Here is an 18,512-nt window from a genome sequence, read left to right as displayed (position 1 = left end):
ATATATATATATATATATATATATATATATATATATATATATATATATATATATATATATATACCTCATTGTCTAACAAATATATGTTTTAAGAAATACAATAGAATCTAAATAAAAACTTTTTAAAATAAAATGTTTTGATTATTCTTCACTTGAGGTAATTGATGGAGATGTATTGCTTAGCATATTTGAAGTCCTTGTTTGCTTGCTAAGTGAGCAGAAAATTGCTTGATTTCAGCAGCTTGTTTATCTAAAGCAACTTGTGCAATTTCTTTAAATCTTGTAACTTATTCTTCTAAATTTTTTTCACGCTTAAGCTTTTATTTCTAGCTACTTGAAGAAGAATTTTTTTTTTTTGGGGGCCTGTGAAGTTATCCCCTTAATACCTAAATCACGTGCATAGCTTGACTTTTTTTTTTTTAAGACCAAATTAAAATGCTCAACAAGTGGTAGATGTACAACTGAAATCTTTTCTTTATTCTTCTCTCCCTCTTCTTGAAGTTTATTCTATAATTAAAATAAATATTAATAATTGACTAAATTCATAATTAACGATGAACGGGAGGCAATAAGCTAGCTAGATAGAGTGTACGTGGTATCATGTATGCAATACACTTATATAGTCATCACCAAAAAAAAAATACACTTATATAGCGGCCAGTTTAGTGTAGGGTAGGTTCAAATAAGAAGAAAAATTTTAATTAGCGACAAAAGTTCTTATTTTCTTCTCTCTTTTTTATACGGTAAGTTTTTATCAATCACCATTGTATTTGAACAAGCTAAATAAAGGATGTCAAAGTAATTTATTGTTAAATATTTTCTATATACAATATTATTTTAGATGATCGAAATATAACAAGACACAAAACACTTTGACCACTAACATCTCTAAACAAATTTCGGGATAGGACATAATATAAAATTACCACAAGAATATTGATGGCATTTATTCAATATTCCTTCTCTTAAACTAATTAGTTTAGACATATTTTCTAAGTCTTCAAAGTGAATCTTCCATTGTGCAAACTCCAAATAGCTTCCTCATATCAAAAGGTGTTAAGAGTAAAATGCCTTTCAGATAGTTCTCTCTTTCTTGTCGTGTAAGACTAATTGTTATAATACATAAATTTTGTAAGAAAATACATATGGTATGTTAGATTAATGTGATTCTCAAATATATATATATGATTATCTTAACAGGAAAGATCTCCAGCATGCAAAATTCTTTAAGGCTGTTTTTAGCGATGTAATTGTTCTGAATGTAATAATTTTCTCCTCCTTCCATCCTGGCTTTTGTGTGTTTATATTTAACATTTTTTTTTATTTCTGACGAGAAATTGATTTTGGATTTTATTTAGCAACCAAACAAGGCATTACCTGTAGAGTGCACTTCAAAATGCCTTGTTTTTGAAGTGCACTCTATAGGTAATACCTTGTTTGGTTGCTAAATAAAATTCAAAATCAATTTCTTGTCAGAAATAAAAAAAAATATTAAATATAAACACACAAAAGTAAGGAGGGAAGGAGGAGAGAATTATTACATACAGACCAACTACATCGCTAAAAACTGCCTTAAAGAATTTTGCATGCTGGGGATCTTTCCTATTAAGATAATCATATAAATTTGAGAACCACATTAATCAAACATACCATATGTATTTTCTTACAAAATTTTTGTATTATAACAATTAGTCTTACACGACAAGAAAGAGAGAACTATCTAAAAGGCATTTTACTCTTAACACCTTTTGAAAATCGACTGGTAAAGTGAATCACAGTGTACCGACACGCCTAATCCACCTGCAAAACCGCCGGCAAAAATGACCTATTATCAAACAAATGAAAAGTTTTATGCTATTGTAACTATATATTGTTCCCTAAAATAAAAATATAACCAAGTTTAGAAAGTTACATTATATTTTTGGCAACTTTCATTCCCTTTACCATTAACTCATCTGCAACCACTTGGAAAATCCTTGCTCCTCTATAGTAGAGTTTAGTGACCTAATAGAAATGGACAATGCTTATATACATATGAGGTGTATCTCTATTTTAACTGATGAAAGCTGAGATGCATACCGAATTAGGTTGTTCAACATCTCCCACGAATGACCATTCATCACAATACGGGATAACAACTCGATTCCACTTATAAAAATAAGTGTTGTTTGCACTTGTACCAAAAAAGCCTTTAAATTCGAGACGTGTCATGTTGAGACTAGAACCCAAGTCACTGACCACACGACTCGGGCAACTCTCAATAGAGAAGTCGGGAGTAGAATATGCGTCATTACTCATACACCATCCTCCTCCCTGAATTAAAAATCAAAATATTAGAATTAAACTTTGATTATATATATATATATATATATATATATATATATATATATATATAATAAGAAAATTAATAAAAGAATTTGGTTATTAGTACAATTTTTTGTTTTGAGAACTCACTTGAAGGTAAATGTGCCCATTTTCTCTTTGGACAACAAAACCCATCATTTAATACTGTCATAGTAATTACTTCACAAATGCACACTACTAATTCCATTATCATCAGTCCATCATCATAGCCCATAATTATTATTAACATTCGTAATCCATAATTAGTCCATGATACCATTAATCATAATCACTCCCTAGTCTTCATCAGTAATTAACATAATAATTCCATAATCTTTATCTAATTATTAACAATAACTTAATCTAATCTCACCTCAACACCGTCGGCCACCACTATCTGCCACCTGCTCGTCGAACGGAAGAGAGAGTCGAGAGGCAGAGAGACGAGAGAAAGAGACAAAGGAGAGGCTTACATACTAATTTGGGGCTGATACAATGTACATACATATGTTTATATATATACGGGTTTTGAGGGTAAAAATGTAATTTAAAATATTTAGAGTAGAAGACATGGCACATGAGTTAAAGATTTGTGCTCAACTAAATAAAGTATTGGATTAGAAATTTAAAATAGGCATAGACTTAGAATTAAAATCATTTGGCTTAAGGAATTTGATAATGTAAAATGACTTGTAGGTTCGTCTCGGGCTTTTGGATCAAATTTTGATAAACAAATTTATTCATTAGGGCTTTTAAAACCATAATAAATATATAAATATTTTATACTAAATCATGTAAAATAAAGAGTTTAAAATATTTTACTTATACGCTCATTTAACAAAAATTATTATAGGAATTAAATTAAATATATACTTTTAGTTTTGAAGTTTAATAAAATAAGAATTTTTATGAAACATAGTTTAATTAGGGTGTTACAAGTGTGACCCCATAGTGTTGGAGGAAAGGTGCCAAAAAGGGGCTGAATGGAAGAGCGATCGAGGCTTTTAAAGAATAGAGGTGTAACCTAATCCAATTTCCCTTTGTGACGGTCGATAATCGATCCAAGACTACGGTGATGAGCATTGTACGTGGCACGACCACCATTGACTCATTGAGGAGGGTTTTCAGGTCCTGAAGCTCGGCAATTGTTAAAAGGGGCTAGTAAGCTCTACTTGCTCTGTGTTTGGGTTGCACTCAACATATTCATGCGTGATTAAACTTACAAACCGAACCTTTTATACCAATAAACCAATGTAATAACAAAGGTAGATCAGAGAAAGTGGTGAAAATACAAGTAAAACTATCTTACATCCAAAGCCTAATAATTACTCAATAATTTATGTAAAGGTGTAGAAATTCTTTACGTCATTAATTATTTTCTTTAATAGTATATTATATTATATTATTTGTTTGCTCTTATTTTGCAATAAAAGATTGAAATGGGTAGACCACCAAAAAATATTTATTGCCAATTTATTTTAATTGAACAAACTTCTTTTCTTTTTACTAATTCATAATTGTAGGTAAAATATATAAATTTAATTTATATTTTAATAATTATTACAAAGATGAAAATTTAATTTCACAAGTTAATACTAATATCCTTTCAATTCATTTTATCCGCTATTGTAATATATACACACACAAATTAGATTCACAAGTTCAATTAGTCAGTGGACATCACTTTCAACTTTTACTATTTTCTTGTAGTGTTTGTTATATTGGTTTATAGCTAATATTTAATCTTGAAAAGTAAAGTATGACGGCTACCAACTTGTCAAAACAATTAACACAATAGGGTTTCAACTATCATCTAATCCAAACATCCCATAGTAATATTTGATGAAGATATTGTTGTTGAAATCACTAGAGCAATGAAATAAGAAAAAAAAAATCTAAACTAGATCGATCAGATGAGAGAGAGAGAGAGAGAGTAAAGAATTGAATATATGAATCAAGAGGAAGCTAGGTAATTAAGGTAGGTGCGTGATGATGGAAGCTAAAAGAAAGCTGGGAAAGTGATGCGTACACGGATTGCTTCCCGCAATAAGTGCTCTCAAGAACCTTTCGTGTCCAAAAGAGGATCTTACCTTGTAGACTCTTGGATTTTGAGATCCCAACTCTACAAATGTCTCACCAAACTAACAAATAATACTCTCAACCCTTAGATTATTAAGCAAGGCTAAGAATTAGAGTATTAGGAATCTAGCACTAGAATTAAGATACAAAAATAAAATTAGCTATATAATATGAGTAATAGTATTCTTTTTGGGTTTTTAGATATGTGTGTGAATATAAAGAACAAGATAAGGGGATAAACTAGCTTCTCACTAGCCTACCAAGATTGAATGCTTCTCACAAACAACCTAAACTTCAATGCACTTCTCATGCAAAGAAAAGAGAGAAATTTCACTCAAATTGAATTCTTACAAGGTGTGTCTCAAACCATTGGGTTTATGGGGTATTTATATGGGAAAATAAGGTATTAAATATTCTAGGTCACTAATCCCACCCAAAATAAAAAATTACAACTTTGTAAAAGTAATTCCCACCCAAAATTAAAAATACAAAATAATTCCCCACCCAAAATTAAAATACAAAATAATTTCCCACCCAAAATTAAAATACAACATTTTGTAAAAGTAATTTCCACCCAAAAATAAAAAATACAATTCTTGCAAAGTAGTTTCCCACCTAAAAAAAATACACCTTGCAAATAATTTCACACCGGGAAATTTGATCTGATACTGAAGTCTGAATTGTCTTCAAAAGTTTTTATGTGAAGACAATTGAATAGAATTATTTTTCCAGATTGATCTTCTTCTTCACAAAAAGATGTTGGACTCCAATCTGTTTGCACAAAAGTGTTAAAAGCCTCTTGAATCTTCCTTGACTTAGATCTTGTTACCGGGCCACTCGAGACTTTTGATGGATCATTTATTTGTTGCATTCCGGTCTCATCAGAAAGTATGTATGTAATTTAAGGAATATAATTGCCAATTTCCTTAATTAATTACCTATATAATGGTAGGCCATCAATAGTTCACTATTGCAATTGCGGAACATAAAAATGTAAATGTAGGTACATATTTGGATAAGAAATTAGAAATAATTAGGAATTTGGTAAAAAGAAAATAAACATCTTCGGGAAAGAAAGTTTGTTCAATTAGAATAAATTGGCAAGAAATGTTATTTGTGGTCTATCCATTTCTATCTTCAATTGCAACGCACACAATATAAAATCTATATTCCATTTTACCTTTCTTATTTATTATTCATGAATTAAATAAATTATTTCTTCTTTATTTATTTTCTTTGATATTATTAATTATTTTTAAATTTAATTTTGTGTGTTTAATAATACTTTTAATGTAATTTCTAAATATTTAAATATTATATATTACTCCGTAATATTAAACTTAATGTTATGAAATAGTTGAATTAATGTTATGAAATAGTTGAATTAAAAATAACTTGAGTCAAGATTCATTGACCGAATCAGACACATAAAATAAAATGGATGAAGTATTAAAGAAAATAATCAACGATGCAAAAAAATTCCACACCTTCGAATATGTCATTGTTAGGCTTTATGAAAAAAAATATCTTTTGATTGCACTCAATATATTTATGTGTGATTAAAATTACAAACCAAAACCAAACTCTTCTCTACTAATAAACCAATGTAATAATGAAGGTAGAGAAAATGGTGGAGATGCAAGTAAAATTATTTCACAAAGCCTACCAATGAGTCAATGACCTATAGAAATTCTTTGTGTCATTCATTATTTTCTTTAATAGTATATTATATTATATATTTTTTTGTGCATATGATATTATATTTTGTGTTTGCTCATGTTTTGAGTCTGTTTGGCAGAGCTTATTTAGGAGCTTATAGCTTATTTTAAGCTACTAATAAGCTATAAGCTCTGTTTGATAATATTCTCAAAATAAGCTACTAGCTTAAAATAAGAGCTTATTTTGAAACGCTACTTTAGGTAGTTTTTCAAAAATAAACTAGTAGCTTCTTAACTTTTTTCTATCTTTATCCTTATTATTTTAAATAAATAACATCATTTACCTCTCCCAATTAAAACTCTTTTGGCCTTTTCAATTCAATATGTTTCGTTGTAATTTCAATTTGACATTTGCGTTTGAACAATAATTTTTGTATGAACTAAATTTATGAATTATAAATATTTTGGTTTACTTTATATATTTTAAAATATATGTTCTTACTTCATATTTTTATTAAAATATATTGATTTTATTATTTTATATTTTAATATGTAAACAAACATATTTAAATCTAAAACTATTTAAATTTTATGAAGATGTCCCTTTTAGTCTTTTTACATTTATCAACTTATAAAAAACTAATTTTACCAAAAACTTTTAAGCATAACAGCTCTTCAGATTTCAGCTTCGAGCTTATAGCTTTTCAGCTTTCAGCTACTTTTTCAGCTTTCAGCTACCTTTTCAGCTAGGTTTGCCAAACATAGCCTTTGCAATGAAAGATTGAAATGGGTAAAGGTCAAAGAACATTTATTGCCAATTTAATTTAATTAAACAAACTTATTTCCATTAAATGTCTTTTTTTTTTTCCTAATTCCTAATTTCCTATCTATATATCAACCTAAGTTTACCTTTTTATGTTCTACAAGCTATTGATTGCCCACCATTACATAGGCAACGAAGTCCGCATAGTAATAATTATTATAATTTAATTCACTAACTACATTGTACGTAATGTAAGATCAAGAAATATTATCTAAACATATAGAATGAATCAGTAACCTAATCTCGTAGTAGCGGAAGCATAAATCGTGTTGATCTCCAGCCATAGTTGATGCCCTGTTGGGTTGCCTAATACCGGAAGCATAAATCGTGTTGATCTCCAGCCATAGTTGATGCCCTATTGTGTTGCCTCTTGAACTGTCCGTTTTGTCTCACGCTTAACTCAGAACCACACTTAACTCAGAACCCTAGATGGTGTGCTGGTATATTCTGAGGAGTATGAGTACCATAACTTAAGGTGCTATATAATTTTATGTCCTGCATCCTATCAATGCAAGTTTTATATAGGCATAATGGTGGATTGGACTAAACCTAAATGTCCAATCTAACCTATAACTTAATGGGCCTAGTCCACTTGCACCACATTATTAAGGCCCACAGTATATAATATATATTGTATTTGGAAAGTCTTACACGTACAATATATAAACTTAATTTATATTTTAATAATTATTACAAAGGGGAAAGTTTGATTTCAGAAGTTAATATTAATATCTATTCAATTCATCTTATACGCTATTGCAATATATATACACACAAATCTTAGATTCACACGTTTAATCAATCATTGGACGTCACTTTCAACTTTTATCAAAACTCAAAAGCATCTCATATATATTTTTTAATCAATATATATTTCACTATTTTCTTAGCTTGTAGTGTTTGTTATATTAGTTTATTGCTAATATTTAATCTTTGGAAGCAAAGTATGACGGCTATTAACCGTTCAAAACAGTACAACTAACACAATAGGTTTCAACCATCATCTAATTTATACATACGCCATAGTAATATTTGATGAAGATATTATTGTTGAAATCGTTTGAACGATGAAATAAGAAAACAATCCTAAACTAGATTTGATTAGATGAGAGAAATTAAAGAGAGTGGCGTGAGACAGGTCCTTTGTCTCATGCCACCCCCTTCAGCGACGGAGGAGGAGGGGGAAAAGGGGTGGCCGACAATCACCCCGTTTTTTAAAGTTTATTATTAAAAATTATTTAAAATGCTAACTCACCTTTAAGTTTATTATTAAAAATTATTTAAAATGCTAACTCACCTTTCACGTAAGCATGAAACCTGATGAAATAGATGGTAGCCTGCTATAAGGTGAGATTGCATACATTTGGGGTGTTTAGTGACCTAATTACACTTATTTTCTTTTGTTTTGTTTAGTGGCCTAATTACATTTTCAGGTTATGTTTAGTGACCAATTTGGACCTTATTTCTTTTAACTTTTATTTCTATTTGTATCAAGCTTTTTTATAATGCATATTAAGCTCTCTGCCGCTTCTATTTTATTAATCGGTTATATTTGACATTATTTCCATGACAGTGTGAGGGTTTAAAAACTTGATGAAGGCATTAGTGAATGGTTGAATTTAATGGTGTTAATTATTATTTTTAATTAATTAATTAATTATAACATTATTTTAAAATACAAGAATTAAATTAAACAAATTAAAATTATACTCCCTCAGTCCCGATTTGTTTGTCCACTTTACTTTTAGCACGCATATTTATGAAACAATAGAAAAGGACATCACTTTCCAATTTTACCCTTCTTGCTAAAACACCACCCACTTCCATCCTAGCATGTTTCTTCTTGCTTGTGATTTTGTAAAAGCCAAACCTCAAAATGCAAATTACGCAAGATGGGAAGTTTCTTTCTTTGTTTTTTTTTTTTTTTTTTTGGTGTGGAAACGAAATGGAAAGTTTTTGAAAAGTGGAGTTGAAGAAAAATGAAAATAATGGTGATAGACTACTTCACAGAACTAGATAAATAGGAATCCGCCATGGAGTTTAAAAAAAAAAAAAAAGGGAATCCGCCATGGAAATGGACATAGATCTAGATCAATGATATGGAAGTTGTATAGATCTTTAGCAAGATTTCCTCTGTGGCGCAACTGAGCACCATCGCCTCACCGATGAAAAAAATTCTCCTTTCTTGTAGCTAAACGAATCTCTATTGACTACGGAGTATATATTGTGTCTATGAATATTTTCTAATTTTGTTGAAGGAGATGAGAGCACAGAGATTTAAGTTTGAAAAAGAAAAGCATGAGGAAGTCTGAAATGGGTTTACAGAATACATAATGAAAGAGATAATGGTTTGAAAAAGTAAATTGTGGAAAACACAAGAAAGGTACACATTTTTCAATAAAGTAAAAAAGCATTCTGATTGTTTTGAAAGGCCACAAGGGTAGTTTGGGAAAAATATAGAGATAGTAGTGTTTATTTTAGGAAAGTGGACAAAATTTTGGGACGGATTAAAAAGGAAAGTAAGACAGGTAAAATGGGACGGAGGGAGTATAATAGAGTGACGTCATCCATGGTATAATTCCACATTTCCACCTATAAGAAAGAAAACGATGGGTGTTGTCTAATAGGAAAGAATATGTCATAACTCATAATATAAAAATGTATCATATATATTATATCTGTGTATTGTAGAGAATTAAACAAATTTTACCTATTTTCAAAAAAAAAAAACCAAATTTTACCTTATTACTAAGCAATAGTTAGCTAGCAACATACAATACAATATTTGGTCCTAATAAGTTTAGTTTCTAACAATCTTGATTAAGAAAGTAACATGTCGCTGGTTTTATGCGAATTTTCATTTTTGACCATAAATATACGGGCCAAGCACCATCTGGATAATAATAATATGTCTGAATACAATTTTATCATAGCTTTAGCAATTTCTTCTGGAATATCTATAGGTGATGGTTTTCAAAAAAAAATCTATAGGTGATGGAAATGGAGAGGGAGAGGGAGGCTAGGTGTAGTTCATGCAGAAACTAATAAAGAGGAAGCAATTATAAGCACAAACAAGACATCAATGAACTTATTATAACTCATCTTTTTATTAATTCTGTTTTCTCCTTACAAAGTGGGTTCTCTTAAACGTATACATTTGTGCTTAATATGTGTGAGTGTGTGTATATAATGCAAAAGAATACAGACAATGAATTGAACAAGTTGTAATATTAATAAATAACATAATAACTGAAATTATTAGACGTTTAAATGATTCGCCAAACCATTATTAATTGCCTAATACATTTGTTACAAGCTAAATTGGATTTGTTACGTTACTATAATTGTAACCCCTCGGTTTTTCCGACAAAGTTAAGGTTCGAAAATATTTTTTTTTAAGCTATGACATTTATGAAATAATCTCTCGGTACTTCAGAAGGGTTGCTATAAGTGAGACTAGTTATTAATAAAGCTGCGATCTACGTACCGGTCACGAACCGTAAAAATTTTAAGGATTTATATACAGTTCGAATTTTCCTAGAAAATGGATTATTGAGTATGATACGATTAAGCGTGAACTTCCTACTCAGTTCAAGTGAGAATTTAAACGGACTGTAAGAGTGAAATTGTTACGGACCTTCGTACCTGTATTTTGCGAGATACCGAAAAATTCCCAATTTTAGCGGTTAATGACGGGATTATTTTGTAGGATAATTTTGGTGTTAGAATTTTTCCGAATTAAGTTATAATCCTCCAAACTTTTATCTGATTTAATCCCAAACTGGCAAAATCATTTCTACTCCTTAAGATCTACCATGGGGAGTTGACAAGTGGCACTCTTAATTACCACATGGTAATTTCCTTAATGGTGTGTCATAAGAGGTATGGCATGGTGTACTTGATCCCTTAAGCTACAAGCTAAACTCTCCATCATCACCTCTCTCATCTCCCACATTTTCGAAAATCATAAGGAAAGAAAGAAGAAGGAAAGAAAAACCTTAGTCTTCTACATTGTGATCCAAGGACTCCCTAACTATCTCTTCAACTCAAGTACTCTATTATAGGTAAAAAAAAATTTGGTTTTGTTCGGTTAAACCCTTCCTAGAACTTAAGTTTAAGCTAAGAGTTCATGAAAATGTTGTTATTATGGTGATTTTGTTTAGGATCTTTGGTGAAAGGTTCGAAGGAGGAAATCATCAACTTCTACGGTTTTAAAATCTTCTAGAAAGGTAAGGAATCCCTTAAGTAGGCTTAGTCACTTGAAGGTAATCAAATGCTAGTAGATTATGTGACTAGGAATTTTGTATGAAAAATTATGTGTTAAATTTATGGATCTACAAGTTGGCTCAAAAGACTATACTTTGATTTTTTTGAAAATTTTAGTATGCATGTTCATAGTTACTTTATGCATGTATATGTTGTGTTAGGGCCATATATGCTTACACATGGGAAAATAGTGGAAAATCGGGACGTTACAACCCCGTTTTTGCTGCCCGAAGTGGGCAGAATCGAGTGGACGCGGCCTTGGACGCGCGTCCATCGACGCCCAGGAGTTTCGGCGTCACGGCCGAGAGGCCGGACGCGCGTCCGTGGGCGCCCAGTTTCGGCGCCATTTGCCGAACCAGCGGACGCGGCTCGGACGCACGCGTCCGCCGTGCGTCCGCTGCTGCGGACAACCGCGAGTCCGCGCGACGCGGACTTGTTTTCGACCGAACCTTACCCCGATGTTTTTATTCCCTAGTGTTATGATGGTTGAAAGGCCTACGGGCAACCGAGTCAATTTTTGAAAGCTCAAATATTATTTTTGTAACTTATGTTCATTAACTTGGGAAAAAATTGTGTTTTTAAAAAATAAATGTGACTCTTGTCACTTGGATTTTCATGGTGAAAAATCATTAACAAGTATGTGTATTTTGGAAACACATTTGGATAAGTATGATCGTGTGAGTCATCACACGAATATACTAATTAAACCCAAAGATGTAAGAATGTTTGAAAACCTTAGTTTCTGGATAATGTTGTTGAGACATTGACTTCTTGGGAGGCTTGTGAGCCGGGGCCCGGAAGTTAGTGAAATGTTTGACTTTGTGGGAGGCCTGCGGGAGCCGTGGCCCCAAAGTTATTGAAATGATTGACTTTACGGGAGGCCTGCGGGAGCCGTGGCCCGAAAGTTATCGAGATGTTTGACTTCTTGGGTGGCTTGTGAGTCGGGGCCCGGAAGTTAGTGAAATGTTTGACTTTGTGGGAGGCCTGCGGGAGCCGTGGCCCCAAAGTTATTGAGGTGTTTGACTTTACGGGAGGCCTGCGGGAGCCGTGGCCCGAAAGTTATCGAGATGTTTGACTTCTTGGGAGGCTTGTGAGTCGGGGCCCGGAAGTTAGTGAAATGTTTGACTTTGCGGGAGGCTTGTGAGCCGGGGCCCCAAAGTTATTGAGATGTTTGACTTCGCGGGAGGCTTGTGAGCCGGGGCCCCGAAGTTATTGAGATGTTTGACCTGCGGGAGGCATGAGTGCCGCGGCCCGAGGTTCTTGAAACCATTCTAAGATTACACTATATCTATCCAAAAAGAAATTAAGTGATTTCACTAATTATAAAATCTAGTTACTCCGTAACTAGATCGCAGAATAAAATGTCACGAGTTCTGAACAGTAAAGTGTGTGTTGTTAAACTCTCTATTTTGAGTTAAATGAGGGAAATTCTCGGAAATGAAAGTTTTGCAAACTTGTCTGAAAGGACCTGAAAATGTTTTGAGCGGCAGTTATGCCATTGTATTTAACTGAGAAAACTTTACATGATTTAACTCGTATACTCTGCTATACTTTCTTTTATTGATAATATGGTTACAGGTAGATTTTCAACTNGTAAAGTGTGTGTTGTTAAACTCTCTATTTTGAGTTAAATGAGGGAAATTCTCGGAAATGAAAGTTTTGCAAACTTGTCTGAAAGGACCTGAAAATGTTTTGAGCGGCAGTTATGCCATTGTATTTATCTGAGAAAACTTTACATGATTTAACTCGTATACTCTGCTATACTTTCTTTTATTGATAATATGGTTACAGGTAGATTTTCAACTTATGGGAAAAGCTACAATTTTCTGAGTATTATGTTGTTTTGAAACCTTTGTTTACTTTCGAGTGACAATGGATTTCCTTACTTAACCGTCGCGCTAACTACACTTCGATGTGTTTACAGATGTTGTCTAGTATGGGCTCCTGAAGCCCGATGAGCTCTGAATAGGATGGAAGTCGAGGTTGAGGACTACCCTATCCTAGAATAGACACCCTGGAAGAATTATTTCCATATGTACATATTTGGATGTCGATATGGTTATTTGAGGTTGTAAGTTTAGCCTTAGCGTTTGGGTATAGGAGAGATACCTAGGCGTGGCGGTAACACCCAGTTTTCTGCTGGTTAGACGCTTCCGCAATGTATTGTACTATTAGGGATTTTGTAAAAAAATCCAAGATGTGAAAATTGGGGTGTTACAATAATATATTAATTAATTGGAAAAGGTGTCAAATTAGCTCCTAAGTATATATAGTGGATAGTGCAATTAAGCCCCTACGTAAAAGAAAAAGCTCTATTCAAGCCCTCTAAACCGACAAAAATATTTAATTGAGTCCTAAATGACTTGTTTAGCATGTTACTACTCTTTGGACTGAAATTAGATACAAAAATTTGTAATTTGTATCACATTCGGTCCTGCTGTGAAATTAATTTGTATTTTAAAAATGATTTTAATAATTTTTAAATAATTTATAAAAAAAAAAAAAAAAAAAAAAANAAAAAAAAAAAAAAAAAAAAAAAACAAACAAACAACAAAAGCCGGCAGTCCCTAGCTGGGGATTGCCGGATTTTGTTTTTTGTTTTTGTTTTTTTTTTAATTATTTAAAATAATTATTTTTATATTATTAAAATAGTTTTGTAAAATTATTTTAAATAATTTAAAAATAATTATTTTAAATAGTTAAAGAAAAAAAAACAAAAATGAAAAATTGTACTTTTCGTCCATAGATTATAAGGTAATAGTAAAATTCATCCCTAAATGTTGGTCATACTCTCTCTTCATCCCTAAAAAAAAAAAAGTTTCTAAACTAGGTCAATTAAAAACTATAGACTAACTAGTGTTTTCAATTTTAGTTTGAGCCTGTAATTTTCACGTTCATCACAATTACTTTGCATTTACTTGATTAACTTAGATCTTGTTGTAACAAGAATAAATCAATATCCTAAGTTCAATTCACTGTTATATTAATTAAGTATATAATTTATAGGTATTCACTACTACATTATTAGTGAATTATAATATACTCCGTGTATATGTTATTACACATTCAAATCCTTTTTATATACATTGGAATTCAATGTATTGAAGCATAATGTCAATTCAAATTTCTTTAATTAGATAGACATGTGATATGAAAATTTTAATGATAACCATATAAAATATTCCATTTCCATTGATGTAACTAAAAATATCATATTAACTAAAAATATTCCATTTCCATTTCCATTTCCATTGGTGTAATTAGATGACATATCATGTGATATGACATACAATTATTATTGAAATAGATGGTAAAATAAGAAAATCCCAAGCTAGATCATAAAATTGCATACATACATACATACATACATACATATATATATATATATATATATATATATATATATATATATATATACACACACCGTTTCAAACAAATTAGAAATCATGCATAGACTAACTAATGTTTTCAAGTTTCACCTATTTGTATGATTTTCACGATCATCGCCAATTACTTTTCATTTAATTAATTAATTTAGATTTTTGTAAAAAGAAATCATCAATAATATTAAGGGTGTGTTTGGAAAGCAGGAAAATAACTTCTAGAAAATGTTTTCTGGAAAATGAGTCATTTTCCAGAAAATGAGTTCATTTTCGGTGTATGGATGTACTCTGAAAAACTGTCTGTGTGTGTTTGGTTCATTTTCCGGAAAATGAGTAGAAATGTATAATTATATATTTTTATTATTTTATTTAAAATATATAAATATATATAAAATAATAATATTTATTAGAAATTAGAAATAATTTTTTTTTTTTTACAAAAAAACATTGCACGAAGTCATTTTCCGGAAAAATGAGCTCATTTTCCATGGTCAATGAAAAATGTTTTCCTTTGACCACATTTTCCGGATGTTGCGAAACACCAAAAGCCCGGAAAATGATTTCCGGGTTACCAAACACACCCTAAGTTCAATTCATTGTTATTAATTATATATAGGTATTCACTATATTATTAATGAGTTATAGCAAAGGATAATGTTGCCCAAGAGACCCTTCACCTCGCCATTTGATTTTACGCTATTCAAGATTTTGGTCACACCACCTTTAAGGCTTCAATGATCACTTTGCACCCCTTCCCCCAATTAATGAGTTTTATATAATATTTTACTCAACATGCAAATCCGTTTCATATAAATTGAAATTTAATGTAGTGAAGCATAACGTGAAAATTCATATTTCTTTAGATAACATATCATGTTAAAGGTAAACTTTAATGGTAACCAAAAAAATGTATATTTCCATTGGTCATTAAATATGAAGCTAAATATATCATTTTAATATAGACCACTCAAAATATTCTTGTCCTAATATGTTAATGTTGCGACTCATACTTCTAAAGATTAAATGTTAGCTATAAACCAAAATTAGTTAGGGTTTTAATCCATCTCCAAACAATTAAATAATTTAGGTTTAAACCATATTGAAAGTAATCTTGTGACGTTTTATTTTTTTTGTTTTTAAATATATTTTAATTTTAATTTTGGGTTCCTTTAATTTTAGTTTTGCCACCCAACAAAACCTAGCATTAATTATCAAGTATATATGTTACAAAATTTTAAATAAATATTGTATTATGCGTATTGTGAAATCTATTTTATAAAATTTCTATTAAATTTAGGATTCTATTCTGTCAAGGGTGAAAAGAACCACCAATATAACAATTGAATGATGAAAAATAGTTATAAAAAAATCAAGAATTAAGTCAACCATTATTAGAAAAAAATATCTAAGAATAAAAATATATAATTTTCTCACTTTAAAATATTACGGAGTATCAATTTATAAGTTAGACACAATATACAACCATAATCATACAATTGTATACAATTAGTTGGGACTAAAACATGCAGAACCAAGTTTGGATCTACAAAATTCATACGAAGTAGAAGTTTTCCTAAGTTTTATAACATTTTTATGAAGTTTTAATAGTTTCATCTAGTTATGAGTGAAAAAACCTACAAGTAACAATTGAATAGTAAAAAGTGATTATGGAAAAAATTCAATAGAAGAAAGATTATTTTTTCTAAATTTTATAAAATTTTTGTTAAATTGTAACGGTTTTATCCAGTCATAGGTAGAAGGAGCCAGATATATAACTGGTGGCTTTACACGAATCAATTCTATCTTAAACCTAGTATGGATAGTATAATAATGATGTAACAGAGCATTATAAAGGTTTCTTTTTTTTTTTTTTTTTTTTTTGAAACCAAAGCAAATGCATTACTTAAATAGAGTCCAACTCCAACAAACGTACAAGAGAAGGAAAAGGGATCGAAAAACAATCCGCGCGATCAGACCTAAACAAAGCCTCCCTCGCAAGGAAATGGGCGATCCTGTTCGCAGACCGCTTAGCAAACAAAAAGCTAAGATTGACAAAATCCATAGCTAGTTTTCTAACATCACTAATAATTAGATCAAAAGATGTTACTGCATTACACTTCTGTATACCATTGGTAACCTTCAAAGCATTAGATTCCACTTCAACAAAATCAGCATTGAGTTCCTTCAGCCACTTGAGTGCTTCTTTTACTCCCATCGCCTCCGCTTCGTCTGGCCTGAACATGGTTGGCCACGGGAGTTGTCTGGCAGCAATGAAATTCCCATACTCATCTCTCAAAACAAAACCAAAGCCCATTCTCTTCGTCGTGTGATCGAGTGCCGCATCCACATTCAATTTTTTCCAACCCATCTGTGGTTTAATCCAGCGATCGATATGCCCAGGATTAGACACATGAACCTCCTTTTCCAGATTGACCTCTGTCCAAGCATGAAGAAAAGATTGGGCACCTCCAACAATGGCTTGGGCCGAAAGAGCAATATTATTCCACACTTTCTCATTTCGCGCCTCCCACAACTTCCAGCAAACAGTAATGACCAAAGATAACTGATTAGTGGTCAAGTTATTAAACTGATAATGCAACCATTCATCAAAATCCTGATAACCCCTGTAAGTAATACTCCCCAATAAATCCCAGCATTGCCTTGCAACTGGGCAGCAGATGAACAAGTGGAGAGCATTTTCAACATCATATGCACAGAGTTGGCATAAAGAAGAGATGGGAACTCTCTTAGCAATAAGATGATCAACGGTTGGGAGGGAATTGGAACATAATTGCCAGAGAAAACTTTTCACCTTCGGGGGCAGTAGCATACCCCACATAGTAGACCAGAAGAGAGGTTGATGATTATGATAGGAGGTCTGGAGTTTGTTATAGCAGCTTTTGACTGAATAAATCCCTTTCTCATCGTTCATCCATATCAGTTTGTCTCTATGCTGTCCTTCAACAATGGGGATACTTCTGATAAGAGCCACATCCTCCTGCTCGAATAAATACTCCAGCAGCTCCCCATCCCAGTCCGTCTTCTCCATGTTTAGCAGATTTTCAACCTTCGCATCAGATAAATGATCTGCCATAGGAGTGTGAATAAAAAGATGATCAATGTTAGGTAACCAAGGGTCTCCCCATACTTTGATAGAAGCCCCAGCCCCCACTCTCCACCTAATCCCATCCCGAAGAACACTTTGAGATTCAAGGATACTTCTCCAAATAAAAGATGGACTACCACCTAGTTGTGCATCAAAGAAAGAAAGATTAGGGTAGTAGCGGGCTTTGCAAACTCTGGCCACAAGGGACTCAGGATTTTGAACTAATCTCCAGGCATGTTTCCCTAGCAGGGCAATGTTAAAATCACGAATTCTCCGAAATCCCATGCCCCCCCCCCCCACTACTTAGGAATACATAGTGACTCCCAGCTTTTCCATCGTATAGCCCTGCTTCTTTCTCCCTCGCAACCCCACCAATAGGCATTCATAATCCTCTCAATCTCCCTACCCATATCAACTGGCAACAGAAAGACACTCATAGCAAAAGATGGGATGACTTGAATCACGTTTTTCAGAAGAATCTCCTTCCCTACTTTAGACAGAAACTTGGAAGTCCAACTCTTTATCCTACCCACCACTTTATCCTTGATGAAACCCAAAATTTCCCTCTTATTACGACCTACTAAGGAGGGTAACCCCAGATAGTTACCACCCTAGATTCCTTCCCTCATACCCAACACCCCACATACAACCCTCCTATTCTCAAGGGACACATTCCTGCTAAAAGACACAGTGGATTTCTCCCAGTTAACAGATTGCCCAGAGGCCATCGAAAAGGATTCAATGATGCCTCTCAGAATACCACTCTCAGATAAGGAAGCTCTGCAGAAGATATAACAATCGTCCGCAAAGAATAAATTTGTGATGATAGGGGCTCCCCTAGCCATAGAAACCCC

General features: G+C 32.2%; 1 protein-coding gene across 1 annotated transcript; it reads right to left on the bottom strand.

Annotated features, from left to right (window-relative positions):
• Nucleotides 1–1,432: 1,432 nt before the first annotated feature.
• On the bottom strand, nucleotides 1,433–2,820 carry LOC116015651 (pectin acetylesterase 7-like). Its single transcript, XM_031255792.1, has 4 exons — nucleotides 2,717–2,820; nucleotides 2,080–2,313; nucleotides 1,913–2,004; nucleotides 1,433–1,800 (listed from the first exon to the last, which is right to left on the bottom strand). The coding sequence occupies exons 2-4, from the start codon at nucleotides 2,296–2,298 to the stop codon at nucleotides 1,773–1,775; spliced, it is 339 nt and encodes a 112-aa protein (XP_031111652.1). The 5' UTR covers nucleotides 2,299–2,313; nucleotides 2,717–2,820; the 3' UTR covers nucleotides 1,433–1,772.
• Between the last annotated feature and the right edge of the window lie 15,692 nt (nucleotides 2,821–18,512).

This window comes from Ipomoea triloba, chromosome 1, assembly GCF_003576645.1.
Source record: "Ipomoea triloba cultivar NCNSP0323 chromosome 1, ASM357664v1".
Lineage (NCBI taxonomy): Eukaryota > Viridiplantae > Streptophyta > Magnoliopsida > Solanales > Convolvulaceae > Ipomoea > Ipomoea triloba.
This window is presented reverse-complemented; position numbering and strand designations above follow the sequence as displayed.

Bases quoted from the DNA above. Each gene is read 5' to 3' on its own strand.
- LOC116015651 (XM_031255792.1), bottom strand. From the start codon at position 2,298: ATGAGTAATGACGCATATTCTACTCCCGACTTCTCTATTGAGAGTTGC. The intron at 2,005-2,079 runs GTATGCATCTCA...CATTTCTATTAG, and splicing joins ATGTTGAACAACCTAATTCG to GTCACTAAACTCTACTATAG. The intron at 1,801-1,912 runs GTAACTTTCTAA...GCGGTTTTGCAG, and splicing joins AAAGTTGCCAAAAATATAAT to GTGGATTAGGCGTGTCGGTA.